We start from the raw sequence: 13,957 nt of genomic DNA on the forward strand, positions 1-13,957 counted from the left end.
TCTTATTTTTTTCAGGAGCTTTTGTAACAAATTGCGATAAAAGTTGCAATGTCTTCTGTATTTTTGTTGCAATGAAGTTGCGAGAGACAGAGAAAATTGCAAAAAAAAAGTTGAGATTATTTTTTAGTATACTTCTTCAAAAATACAAAGGAACCATGTTTTGGGGAGAATAAAACTACTCTGGACTGAGTTTTCCTAGAAACCTTACCAAAAAGGCACAGGATGCTGCAAATGTTGGTAAAATATGAAAATGGCTGGTGGATTTAAGACAAAATATAATTATTTATTGAATTAATCAAATATGAACATATGTGTCAGTGGCTTGTTTCTCTTTACATTGTCAGTTAATTTCATATTCTGGTCTGGGACACACATTCACACGGTTTGATAAAGTAACATTACTTATTGGACTTTAACTTATCATTGCACTTACAATAACGAGCGTAGCTGTCCTCAATTTAGGTCATCCTGTAGGCTACGTCTCATCTCCGGTTTTTCCTGCATCCACCGTGTGTTTGTGTGCACGCAACTGAGCAGCAGCCCCGCCCGCTGCAGAGAGCAGACAGAATTGATACACAGCAGCAGCTAAAAATCGTTACAGCGTACATTGATGTTAATATGTATACAGGTTGGCAGGACGGTCTGAAATGTCTTTCGCTGTACGTATTGTTGGTAAATGTGAGATGTTCGAATCACACACATCTCGTCTTCATATCGGAAACAGGGAAATGAATTCGGCAACGTACGTGTGTTACGTCTCACTCCCACTTGGTCATTGGCTCTCAGAGTCACATACTGACGCAAAGTCTGGCACGTGGGACTGCTGTGATTGGTTGAAGTCGCGGGAAACTCCGGTTTTTGATCAAATTTGTGGTAAAGTAGCGTGATTGGTCAAAATTGCGGGTCACAACGAATTCACGGTGATTGGTTGAATTTGCGTGAATTGTTGCGATCGCGACGTCACGAAATCCTGGAGGGACTGATTAGAAATACACCAACAATCTTGATTTACAAGGCAGCACACAAAATAAGCCAATCTATACATTAGATCACCACAATTACCACAACAATTAAAAAAACAAAACAAAGACAAATGCTTGATAATTACACTTTGGGTTTCATCTGATTCTACAAGGACAATGACAGTTTTATACGTTATTCAGTTCTAGCTGATGTTGCTACGGCACAATACACATCTTAAGTTCTCTCCACTTTGCTCATTTCCCCAAGCACCATTGATGTCCAGAGAGCACAATTGGCTAGACTTTGGAAATCCAGTCAATTTTCCCCCCCCAAAAACAGGAGAAGACAATAGTGATGAAAATAATAAGGATCAGAGTTTTCATTTATTCCAACTACTCCTAACCTCTTCAGGCTAGATTTCTTTCCTCTACATTATCACACTTTATAGAGGAATCCAAATCCAAGGTGCAGTGCTTTTGTAGTCATATTGTTTCATTGCAGCAGTCAAAGATGATATCTCTTTCTGCCACAGTTTGTTGACAAGCTTTGCAACCTGAAAATCAGAACAGCTTCAAAAGTAGGCTATTGTACAAAATGTGGCCTTGGCTATTCTCGCTCCGTCCATATAATACTGTAGATCCACTCACTCTATGTCACAAAGACTTACATGTTTACGTCCATTATCCATCTGTTCACAGCTCTTATTGTAAAAACAAATAATCCACCCCCACTTTCCACTCGGTGGCATTATGCATTCACCAGGTCGGCATCGTGTTTCATTCATACATTGATTGAGCCAGGTCTGTCAGCTTGAAGGTCTCAGCCACCTGTCTTGAGTGTTGCATCTTAGCCGACAGTGCCTCTAGAATATCATTCTGGTCCACAGCGGTGGCTGTCCGGTAAATGAACGTCCCCATGGACTCCAGACCCCGCATACCTAAATTCACCCCACAACCTGGAGGATGAAGAGGAGGACGAAGAGGGAAAGGACAGGGAAAATATAAATCACAGACATCATACATGCGTCAAATAAAATCTATCTAATGATAAGAAGAATACTGTAGCCCTAAAGTGTATGGCTTAAAGCAACACCAAAGATTCTTTTGCACCTTAAAATAATGTTTCCAAAATTGTTTCAGTGGTTCATCAACTCATAACAGGGTGAATGGCACTTCTGCATTGGCATTGCGGCCCTCTATCAGCTATAACCGCACTATGCAAGTTTGCCAGATCGGGTAGCGGATCTGTAGTTCATACGACATACGAGACATACGACAGCGGTAATGTACAATTCCGCTTCCAACCTGTAGGGGGACCGAAGAGGAAAAGTGCTTTGGTGTTGCTTTAAATGAAAAGAAAGCAGAGGCACATAAATAGAGCAGCATGGAGACAAAACCAGATATGCTTCAGCTGAAAGACCATTGAGTGCACCCATGAGTCACACACACACATACTGCACACATAAAATACAATTTATCCTGTCCTTGCATCTCTTTTTATTCCCATCTTGCTCTTTCTCACTTTGTCTCATTTATTCAAAGGGCTCTGCTTCCTGCTTGATGTTCTCACCTTCAGAAATACTTTGAGGATAGAAAAGATTGCACATATTGGAATTTTGTACTGTGTTTAGGGCAAATATTCCTTCCTATTCTCAGCAATGCAATAACTGGTGTTTAATCGACATGTGTACCTGTGTCGAAGTTGAGGACGCGTGCCGCCTCCCCCTCCACAGTGACCGCCACATTGTCCCCCTCTATGTAGGCAGCACTGATGCGTCGGTGTGATAACTGAATCTCAAAAAGACGACGGCTGCACTGCATGTGGTGGAGCGTCACGTCGTTGAGGCGGGGCTCTATGTCCGTCTTATAGACATTGAAGGATTGGTGGAAAATGTTCTTCATGATCTGGTCAGCAAAACAGAGACAGATCATTTGTAGCATCATCAAAGGTCCACTTCTCTAACTTTTAACCACATCTTTTTGTAATTAATTAATCAATAATGACAATTATCATTAGTTGCAGCCCTAATTCAAACTTGGTCTTTTAACAGTTTACTGCAGGTTAAGAACAAGTCAAACTTCTGAAGTAACAGGTTTCGTTGCATCCTTTCTTCTATCTGTACCAACGCAACTGTGACTCACTAAAGCGTTGCCTCATTTTATGTTGACGCATGAACACTGAAGAAGAAAAGCTGCTGTGTTCCTTCTCATTGATTCCACAGTCATTATGGGTATTGAGTGACAAGCCTCTCTCCACCATTGTTGCTCTTTCTCCCTGCTAAACTCTGCTCTTCTTCTACGTATACTTGCACAGTCATCTGTTACCAAGTAACAGTGGATATGAAGGGCCACCCACATAGCAACAAGCGCTCCAAGGATGGTCTTGCTACCTGTGGGTGGACTACACACTGCGGCTACAGGCTACGCATGACCAGAGCAGTAGCTGACATGAAAACCTAAAATAAATAAAACACTGATTGCCCAGCGGTGGTAAATGCATCCACAGTCTGTTGTTGAGCACAGGAACAAACAATGTATTCACTGATGTGTAACAGCAGGGTACAGATGGCCTTTAAAACCACACACACACGCACGCACGCACGCACGCACTCACACACAGACACACAGACACACACAGACACACACACACACACACACACTCAAATACATCCACAGACTTAAACACACACACTCACAAACATTCATCCACATACAGACACTAATGGACTCTCACAGTAGTGCACTAAGGCCATTTGCTGAATAAAAGGTGAGGAATAAGTAGCTAGAGAAGGCAACACTGCGCTGTGGCCAGAGTTATTATTATCTGTCTTTGCCTGGCATTAACATGGAAATGCAGCTGCATATTCTTTACAACTAGTGTCAACAATAACAAGTAGTAAACAAAGCTCAGAAAAAAAGATTTGATCAAAAGAGGCTTCTCACAGAGGAGTTGGCTGTGTGCCTGAGGAAGCGAACCATCTTTGTGTCAGAGGCGGGGCAGGCGAGGGCCATGTAGCGATTTCTGAAGGTGCCATAGATCTTCACGTGGAAGCCAGGTTTGGCCGTGGCATTTCGGTGCTCTCGGGGGGCCTCCACTCCGTAAGCGGACAGGTCGAAGTAGAGGCTGTGGGCACGGATCTCAGGAGTGGGTACCTGCAGTTAAGGGAGAGAGAGAGGGGGACAAGAGATCAAATCATTTCAGATATAGCAATGAGCTTAGTGTCATATTTGATATCATCATTTGGACATTAACAATATATCTGCTTACTAGTAAATCCAATTCTTAACATACGTGATGTTTATGTGGTGAAAAGACATAAACCATGTCTGCATGTGGGGCTGTTGTCACTTGAGTTTATTCATGATTAAGAATAGCTTGATTGTTATTCAGTGGTTCAATGTGGTAGTGACTCTCCATTTTCCCTCAAGCAAGAATTTATCAATTTTCTTTTCAATGACATAAACCAGCCAAGTGGGATCCGGCAGCATTTAGCACAACCAAGGGAGAGAGAGAGCGAACAGAGCAGCGACTGCGAGGGGATGGAAGAGATGGTGGGGACAACCAGGTCATATCCTGGGAGGTAAATTCAATCACTACAGGAAACAGCCAGTGAGAAAAGGGGCCAATAAAAGGCAGATAAACAGCCACTAAAGGGAATGTGACATGAATGGTTATGGTGGCATAAAATAACAAGGGAGACTATGCTTGTGTTCAGATATTAGACAATACTAGGCTGGAAGCTTTTTTTTACCTCAACCTGTTTATTTTTTTTCTCCAAACTAATTCTCTCTTTTGTACAGATTGTCACTCTATATATATTCATAAGAGCAAACCTTTCCTCTACACAAGTCAATTTCTATGAACAATACGATTATCAACAATGGCTAAATGTCTGGCGATCTGTGCAGGATAAGGAGCGGACTACTTCTGTAAAAAGCATGTGTTTGTCTTTTCAATGCCTCCACCTCAGTGGACCAGCAGGGATGTGATTTCTGTGTCTGTCTGAACAATACACCTGCCTGAATAAGGCCCCAAAGGCTGGTTGGCTGTCTGTGCTGCACCATCTATCTATAAATTGCAGGAACGTATGTCTGTCTGTCTGTGTGTTATGCGCATATCTCTCGAATCGTTAGTCCGATGGATTTCAAACTTGACAGGTGTCTTGATACGGGCACGGGCAGTAAGTGCAGTGCCAAGTTTGACGTTGTTTGGATTAGAAATGCCAAATATATCATTAAATATATAAGTAAAAGAAGCACACATTGGCTTTTGCCGCTCTAGATGCTGGCCACTCCCCCTCTCACCCTGAGGACCAGACACAGAGAGCAGCGGAGCATTGACACAGCCAGCTACAGACAAGTGGCAGCAAGACATAACTGTATGTGTGTCCGTGTTTGGGGGGAAGGTAACCTGCACATCACACGCAGACGCAAGTTGCTGTGAGCTGGCAGAACATAACGTAATCTCGGAGATTATTCCTGTGCAATGCGAGAAAATCTCACAGTTGAACGGGGCAGACACATCAGTTTTCATCAGACTCACACTGGGTCAGGTTAATTAAGTCTACTGCTAACTTACAACACTAATAACATTACCGTCGCCAAAATACCCCCTCCCTCTCTCTCTCTCTCTCTCTCTCTCTCTCTCTCTCTCTCTCTCTCTCTGTCTCTCTGTCTCTCTGTCTCTCTCTGTCTCTCTGTCTCTCTGTCTTCTCTCTGTGTGCGCGCACACACACACACACACACACACACACACACACACGATCCGGTTCTGGTGGTAGATTAACGCAGATATGTGCTGATTAGCTCTCATAACGGGCTGGGTGGGTAGCACACTTTTATGAGTCCATGACGCTAATGTCTGATGACTCCACCTTTTCATTGTGATATTTAGTGATTACATTCTGAATCTGCCCCGTTCTCTGTCAGGTAAATACAGTAGTACAATGTCTTCCTCTGATGTAGACGTAGCCTACACTGTAAATCAGTAGTAGGCTATACAGTGGAGTTGCATATTACAGTAAGTGGTTTGGGGTCCTTCTGTAAGTAATTTTGGGGTACAATTTGGTTTTGAAGAATTCTACAAGCAGCAATACCACAGGCAAAGCAATCGCCCGTTCCAAACAGGCACATTTTCAAGGGGCACTGCACTAGTATTCCAAATATTACACATTTCTCATTGTCTTTATTTCTTAATCTGCCGTTTCAGCCCATCCTAGCCCATAACGCTACGTCCTCATTTTAGTAGTTTTACGTGACTCATTTCAAGCCAATTCCTGATGTTTTACTTAACCTTACTAAGTACTTTTTCTTGCCTAAACTAAACTAGTTCTGTTTCATAATGTTTACTACGTGTTTAAAACTGCACCTGTTTTGTTAAATAGAACTGTAAAATGATTAACCCGCCAGCGTGTGGCAGTTAGAAGAACGATCATATGTGTCATTTGGGGAGTCTTTGAAAATCAACCTATAATGTTGTTTAGATATGAGGATGTGTTGGCATTTTATGTAACACAGTCAGAGAAAGTAAAATAAATGTTACTCTGTTGAAGTGTTCAATATTCATCTATTCAGTATTTCATGGGCTGACTCTTGGTAACCTCACTGAGTCATCATTCAAGGAACCATCTGCTTACATAATGTCAAGTGACCTTTGACACATGAAAAACATTGCAGCTAATATGGTTTGACTTCTTGATTCATATTCATCTGGCAGGGAACAGATTAGGAGTCTGGCCAGGGATGCGTAATGAATTGCCACCTACCTCCATCAGAACAGCTGCTCTTATCAAATTCAATGAGTAACTCAAACTAGGGACAATGTTGATGGTGACGAGATGCAACGGTCGGCTGTAATCTGGGTGGTAATATGAGAGTCAGATATTGTGTTCAGCTGATATTGGCCGGTCCACATCACTGTTTGTTCAACTCAGCTTTATGAGGACAAATAAAGTTGCCTTCTATAAACTGTAATATCGTGCAATATCCTGTCTCTACTGCCTTCATCCTTAACACAAACAGCAACCTGTTTGTTATTGCCTCAGTGTGTGCACATGAGTGAATACATCCATTAGTGCATCTGTCCATGCATGTGTACACATTGTGTGTGTGTGTGTGTGTGTGTTTGTGTGTGTGTGTGTGTGTGTGTGGCTCCTGACCTGTCTCTGGTCTAATCTCTCTATAGTTGCATTAGCTCCATAGGCATGGCAGGACTCCACAGTGTAGTCAGAGCTGATGCCCAGCACCGAGCAGGAGTCGCCACATGACCCATCAGCCACCACAATCACACGTGGCCACTCATTCCTTGGGATCCGCCGCAGGTATTCCTCCGTAAACTGAAACAACGAGAATTAAACAGAAAACAAATAAAAAAACTGTTCATTGGAACAGTTCAATGTAAAATGAGGGTTAACTTGTAAAATATTCAAGATTTGCATAAAATATGCACATTTTATGTTTTTCAATGCTGACAAGGGCTAGTTAGATCAACAGCAACTTTAAAATATGTTTTACATGTAGGGCTGCAACTAATGATAATTTTAAGTTAGTTAGTTATGTCCATATTGTGGAAAACGGCTGTCTTCACCACACAGCCTTTAAGACAATAAGTCATAATTGAACAAAACAACATAGTATACTTAGTTAGCAGCAAGTAAAACAACACATCCTCACTCAAGTGAAAAACTGGAACTAGGTAATATTTGGCATTTTTAATGGAAGAAACCATTTAAAGGATCAATCAGTTCTCAAATAATTTAGTCAATTGACTAACTGATCATTGTTACAGCTCTTACAGCATCAATATTTAAAGATTCTGAAAATAACTTCTTTTATTTTTAATCTATTTTATTGCTGATACTTCTAAAGTTCCTATTGCTTACAATTTGTATTATTACAACTTTTACTTAACCAAAATATTTGATTTCTCCCTCTTCCACTGCCTATTAATCTGAGAAACAGGTGAGTTATATTGTAATATACCCTTACAAGCCATTAAAATGGGCTCCAGAGGTTGTGCTTGTCTTGGCAACAGTGCATCTCTCAAAGAGATTTATTATTATGCCTGTGTGTGCATTGCTGCCCCTCAGTAAAACACCAGATACTTGCCTGTGCAGAGGAGGAGACAGAGCAGGACAAAGACTGGGGAAAAACTGACAGGATGAAAGAGAGAATAAAAGGGCTTCACAGGGGCTATAATTGCTCAGAGCCTAAGAGATGTATGCTAAATCCATTTAGACTGCAGAGAACAGGTAACTTAAAAGATCCATTTTGCATTCTCAGACCTTTAAACCACTGACAGGCTAGGAGGGTGAATGTCCTGTCTAAGAAAGAGGAAATGGCAAACTTGGCAGTGACTCAAAATGAAACTGAAGTTTGTTGTAATCAAAGACCCTTTTAACCTTGTCTCCCATCTTCCAAAGGTTGGTGAGTCACTGGATAGCAGGGAGGACAGCAGCAGCTAACAGAGATGACATTGTAGCTGAGGAGGAAAGAAGCTGCTGGCCAGAGCCGGGATCACAACATCCACAGTGACGCTCACCCAACCTTAATAGAGCAGTAATAAAATTGTGTCTCTGGTTTCCAGCAATGACACAAATATTCACTGAACATTTCATAACTGTTTGCCCACTCTGATCACTCTTCGCTTCCCTCCAAGGTTTTTGTGTTAGTAGGTTATTTCTTTGTCCTAAGTTGGTGTGTGTGTGTGTGTGTGTGTGTGTGTGTGTGTGTGTGTGTGTGTGTGTGTGTGTGTGTGTGTGTGTGTGTGTGTGTGTGTGTGTGTGTGTGTGTGTTATGAAGCCCACAGTGAGAGCTATACAAATAAACGCAACTTCTTTAATAAAACAGGGATAACATTCATGATTTAATCATAATGTATTAATCACAATTTGTGGCCACGTGCCAGAACACACAGCAACAGTTCATTTAATATGTGTTTGACTCGGGAATACCCTCAAAGAAATCTGTTGTAGAAATATGTAATGAAATCCTTTGCAGTCCAAATAGGATTAGGCTACGTTTTAAAATCCATTGTATTTTCATGATATGTTTGGATTGGAATGTGTTTACTATATTCTACTTTCGCTTTCAACTGACCTAAAAACAAGCGTTAATTCTCCTCAGGTTTGGGGTCAGCTTACATAACACGTTATTTCAACTGATGAGGCCGCTTTCAGTCTGATATTATAATGTTGTTCTATGAGTAGCTTTGGGAGAATTGTAGTATATCTACAGTATGTTTGGTGTAAATGAGGAAATGGATCTATAGAAAGTCAGATGTAAGGATGATGTCTGCTGCAGTACACATTTACAACTAACAATGACAAATGACTAAAATTATGTCTGGTAAGAAAAATGTCCTGTGTTTCAGGGTGCTTCAATTAATTAAGGGAAAGCCGGCTCATAAGGCTCTTTAAATGTCAGGAAGGGAAGGAATGAGCTATTAAATCAGAGAGCAGTCTTGTTCTGCTTCTGATTGGACATAGGAACAGACATCTCTGTTACCATCACTGCTGATAGCCATCAGACCCCTGCTGAAGTGAAGGCACACACCAGCCTCTTTTCTTTGACCGCTGCCACTTAGGGAGGATCAGGTTTTGACAGACTATGAAGGCAAGTCATTACAAAATGAGGTAGTGTGACTGGTCTCTCTCTACTTTCCACAAAGTCATCACATACTGTATTTTTCAGATCAGGGTTCTATGCATTATTGATCAAATTGTATGAGAGGAAATTTAAGTTGTATAAGATAGGATTTACAGCCTAGTTGCCAGACTAGCATGAGTAGGAACCTACCTGTTATTATAGACTGTTAAAAGCTTGAGGTGCCACTGTAGCATGAAGGCCTAACAGACTGATTAATAATAAGTAAGTGAAAATCAGCGAGGAGGCTGTACCTTGGTTCCCAGCTGCACCTTGACGTCCACCTTCTGTTTCTTCTGCTCCAGGATGCTCAGCAGGTACTCCTGAAACACGCCTATTCTGGTGAAGAAATGCTCGTTGTGCCAACAGCCCTCCATGTTATCAAAGTCCACCCCGAGTCCCAGCAGAAACTTCACACTCCGGGGATCCAGGGCAATCTGCTGGGGCCGGCAGAGCAAGGCAGTCCGGTACCTCTCATCCAGCACGGTCAGTTTCAGCACCTTACCGGAGCGGACAGCGACCAGCGCGGCCGTCAGCCCCACAGGTCCCGAACCCACGATGAGCACCGAGATCCTGGCCCGCCACTGTCTAATGCCGTCCAGGCTCACTTTCACCACCACATACACGGCCACTGCCACCAAAGTGCTCAGAGCAGTGTCATAGGCTAGAGCGCGATACCTCTCCTCTGCGTCTTCCCCGATGCCGCCAACTCCAGCATTTTCTGCCTGCAACCCGTCCATATCGCACGCAGGAATTATATTGTAACGTATGCCAGCAGCTGTATCCTCCCTTATCAATTAGCTGAACGTCCTCTCATCATCCATGCATTCACCGAAAGAGAGCAGCCGGCTTTACATCCGTGCACACAGCCAAACCAACCAGCCGAGACTTGCCACATGCGTCCTCTCCGCTCCCTCAGCTGCAAGTTGAGTTGTTGCAGCAAGCAGCTCTCTCTCTCTCTCTCTCTCTCTCTCTCTCCTGAAGGACGGTGTGTCGGGAGAGCTTAGCGCAAAATGAGCTTTTTTGTATCAGCATTATTCGCGTAAATGTTTATATCGTCATATTTCTGCAAGAAGCAGGACCTCGTAAAGTCAATGGAAAACTAGTTGTAGGCATTTGATCGTCCCTTCCTAAAATCTAATAGCTGCTTAACAGCACACTGCAGGGGCAGGACAATGTGCTTTGGTTTTACTCTGAGAAACTATTGATTTACTGTTGCGCGCGCGTACACACACACAGACACACAGACACACAGACACACAAAGGACTGATTACAAAGGACTGATTACAAAGTGTAGAGACATCTACTCCTATTTTCCAACAACAATGTTCCCTTAGGAATGTGATTTGAGATTAAGAAAAAAGCCAGAGGTCTGCTTGTAGATAGATTCACATCCTCTGCAATCTCTCCTGTACCGGTGTTGTGTGTGGTTTCAATTTTTACTTCTGTTTCCCTTTCTTTCCTCTTTTCCTGTTCACGTATTGTCCTTTCTGAACTAAAGGAAGCAGTAGACTCGAACATACTTCACTATAGAAATTGCTCCTCGAGGCCAGTTTATATGAAAATGTCAGACCAGACCTCTATGCAAGGTTGTATAGGTTCCCTTCGCTTCACCCTTATATTTTTTTATCCATTAGCTTTTTATTGTTTTTGATGAAATGAGGCACACCTTTATGTGTGACAGCACAGTTTTTATTTGATCGGTTCTTATATTGTATAAACTGAATTACTGGATATGCAGTGTGTATTATGATCATTACAATACATTCTACCTTGAACCTTGATATGCCTCAGAGAAATAAATAAAAAAGCTGAATAAAATGTGAATATTGTGTTACCAAAGAACCGCATTCATTGCCATATTCCATCATCGAATTTCCCCATTATTTTTCTCCTCTTAGCTGCCACCCTTGAATGACCCCAATGCATCACATTGATCAAAAGGTTTAGCATTTTAAATAATGCTCTGACCCCATTTGAGCCCTGCTTATAAAATTTGCAAAATTTGCACTTAGAAGGTGGTAATGACATCAATTTACCTAAGTGACTCCTGATATAAGCCAAAGCCTCCACAGGAGACTGACAGGGAGGATCACATTTGTCTCAGCATCTTTGACTATGAAAGAAAAGGGCAAGATCCAGAGAGAATGTGGGAGGAGAAAGACAAACACACATACAATCCACATACTCCAGCAGTAATTGGTTTCTCTGCAGGTGCCTGGCAAAGATCATACTGTCCAGCAAGGCCAGATGAAAAGAGAAACGAAGCTCTATTTACAGTTAAGACCCACTAGCAACCAGGGACAAGGCATTTCCCAGGATATGAATGGAGAGTTGTCACCTGGAAACAAAAGGATAAGCTGAAATATTCCATAATGGTGCACTGATGATCACTCTATAAAACTGAAATAATGTTTTGATTTTAATGCAGAATTAGGGCGGCTTGCTAAAAATAAATTAAACGCACAGGGTTCTAAGAACATAGTACATGAACATTTACGTTTCTACATGTTTATGGGTAGATTTTTTACATAAATTGAAATTCGTGGAGAGTATCTCACCTACCTCACCAGGTCTTCCTTACATGATGAAGAATAATAATAAATAATACATTTTATTTATGGGCACCTTTCATAGCACTCAAAGTCACCTTACAGTTAAAACAAGCAAAAATACAGTTAAAAAAGGCAAATATAATTAAAACACATATTTAAAAGATTGAGATAGAAAAAAGGTGGGTTTTGAGGGAGGTTTTAAATGTGGGTAGAGACTCTATGGTACGGATGGATAGCGCGAGGGCGTTCCAAAGGCGAGGAGCAGAATGGCTGAAGGCTCTAAACCTCATTGTGGACAGACGGGCAGAAGGAGTGGAAAGCAGTGAGGAAGAGGAGGATCGGAGAGTAATACACTAGAAAACAATTAAGCTGCACTCTTGCTTTGATTTTCACATCGGCATGCTAATATATGCAGTTACACAGAGGCGATGGAGATAATCCTTAAACGAAGCCTGGTGATTTCAATGTGTTAATGACACTGAGTGGATCCCTCACACGTCCTCTGACACGCCTGAACAAAAGGTGCACAGAGAGCAGGTTTTTAATCAGCTTTCCCACATCATACAGCCAGTAATAGGGCCATGCATAGATCTGAGGTCATTAGAAGAAAAGAAAAGAAAAAAACACTAATTTGGCCCCCACATAAGAAATACAAACCCTCACTGTTGTCAGGGAGTTCAGGCCGTATTAAATCAGCATATTTACATACAGGGTCAGTGCCAAGGGAATGGGATGAGGCCATCTATTTGTTTGCAGTCATTACAACATCTTTGAATAGTGTGGACAAGTTGAAGTGAAATGAAGCGGACAATTAAGGGACTTACAGTACATGAATCAGATCACCATGTTTTTTTTTAAGATTCATTTTGTTTTGTTGCAAAATGCATCAATGTCTGGGGCAAGAACATGTAGCGTTACACATACTGTAACGGCAAACTTGTTACAGCCATAAACAACCAAAAACTGCAGTGTATCCAAAATGCAATGCCTTTTAAGTCCCGTTTCCTTCTCAGCGAGCCATTTATTCCCTCGCTGACCCTAAACAGCTTTTCCTGCACAATTCCCTCCCCACTGTGCTTGTTCTAAGCTAGACATGTCTTCCTAACTGTCCACTGCATCAGTATGTATTTTGGACTGATCAGACTGACATCTACCATAATGAGTTTCTCATGGCCTGTCTCACTAAACTTGTTAACTTGATCTCAAAGTAAATCTCGTAGTTTTGTTATGTTTAGACATTTAATTTAGGTCCTTTTTAAAGCTATAGTGCGTACTTTCCGTCTCTCCGATGAGGAATTATAAGTAATGACAACAACGCTGTTGGTGCGTCCACACGATGCAAGCCTTGTGATCGCGCACAGCCCCCACCCCTCCTCCATGCAGTTGCTAGAAGGCAAGGAGGACACGGAGGATTAAAACAAAACATGGACTCTTCAGAAAAGGTAATCATCTTCACTCTAGTTTCGCCGGACGACACAATCTTATGAACACAGCCATACTGAGAAATACAGCGAGAGTTTTGTGGAGCTGTTGGCCTAATTAGCTTTGTAGCAACTCATTTAGCAATGGCTTGAATGTAACTGACGTTCACTAATATGTAAAAGTTATGCACTAAAGCTTTAATCTCTAAAGTAAAATTGAGAATGTCCTTTCTGGTGGAATAGCACTGGCGCGGGATCTGACAGAACTCACAAACCGACAGATACAACACGCAGAGGTTTCTGGTTAATTTACAATGAACTGAAAATACTTTCCACTGGACCATCATTTCAAGACCTTGGCTAAACAAACAGTGC

General features: G+C 41.8%; 1 protein-coding gene across 1 annotated transcript; it reads right to left on the reverse strand.

The window, feature by feature from the left end:
* Positions 1–475: 475 nt before the first annotated feature.
* On the reverse strand, positions 476–10,757 carry si:dkey-234i14.6. Its single transcript, XM_039809916.1, has 5 exons — positions 9,860–10,757; positions 7,121–7,297; positions 3,906–4,115; positions 2,654–2,867; positions 476–1,918 (listed from the first exon to the last, which is right to left on the reverse strand). The coding sequence occupies exons 1-5, from the start codon at positions 10,343–10,345 to the stop codon at positions 1,740–1,742; spliced, it is 1,266 nt and encodes a 421-aa protein (XP_039665850.1). The 5' UTR covers positions 10,346–10,757; the 3' UTR covers positions 476–1,739.
* Positions 10,758–13,957: the final 3,200 nt, after the last annotated feature.

Source organism: Perca fluviatilis, chromosome 8, assembly GCF_010015445.1.
Source record: "Perca fluviatilis chromosome 8, GENO_Pfluv_1.0, whole genome shotgun sequence".
In the NCBI taxonomy this organism is placed as follows: domain Eukaryota; kingdom Metazoa; phylum Chordata; class Actinopteri; order Perciformes; family Percidae; genus Perca; species Perca fluviatilis.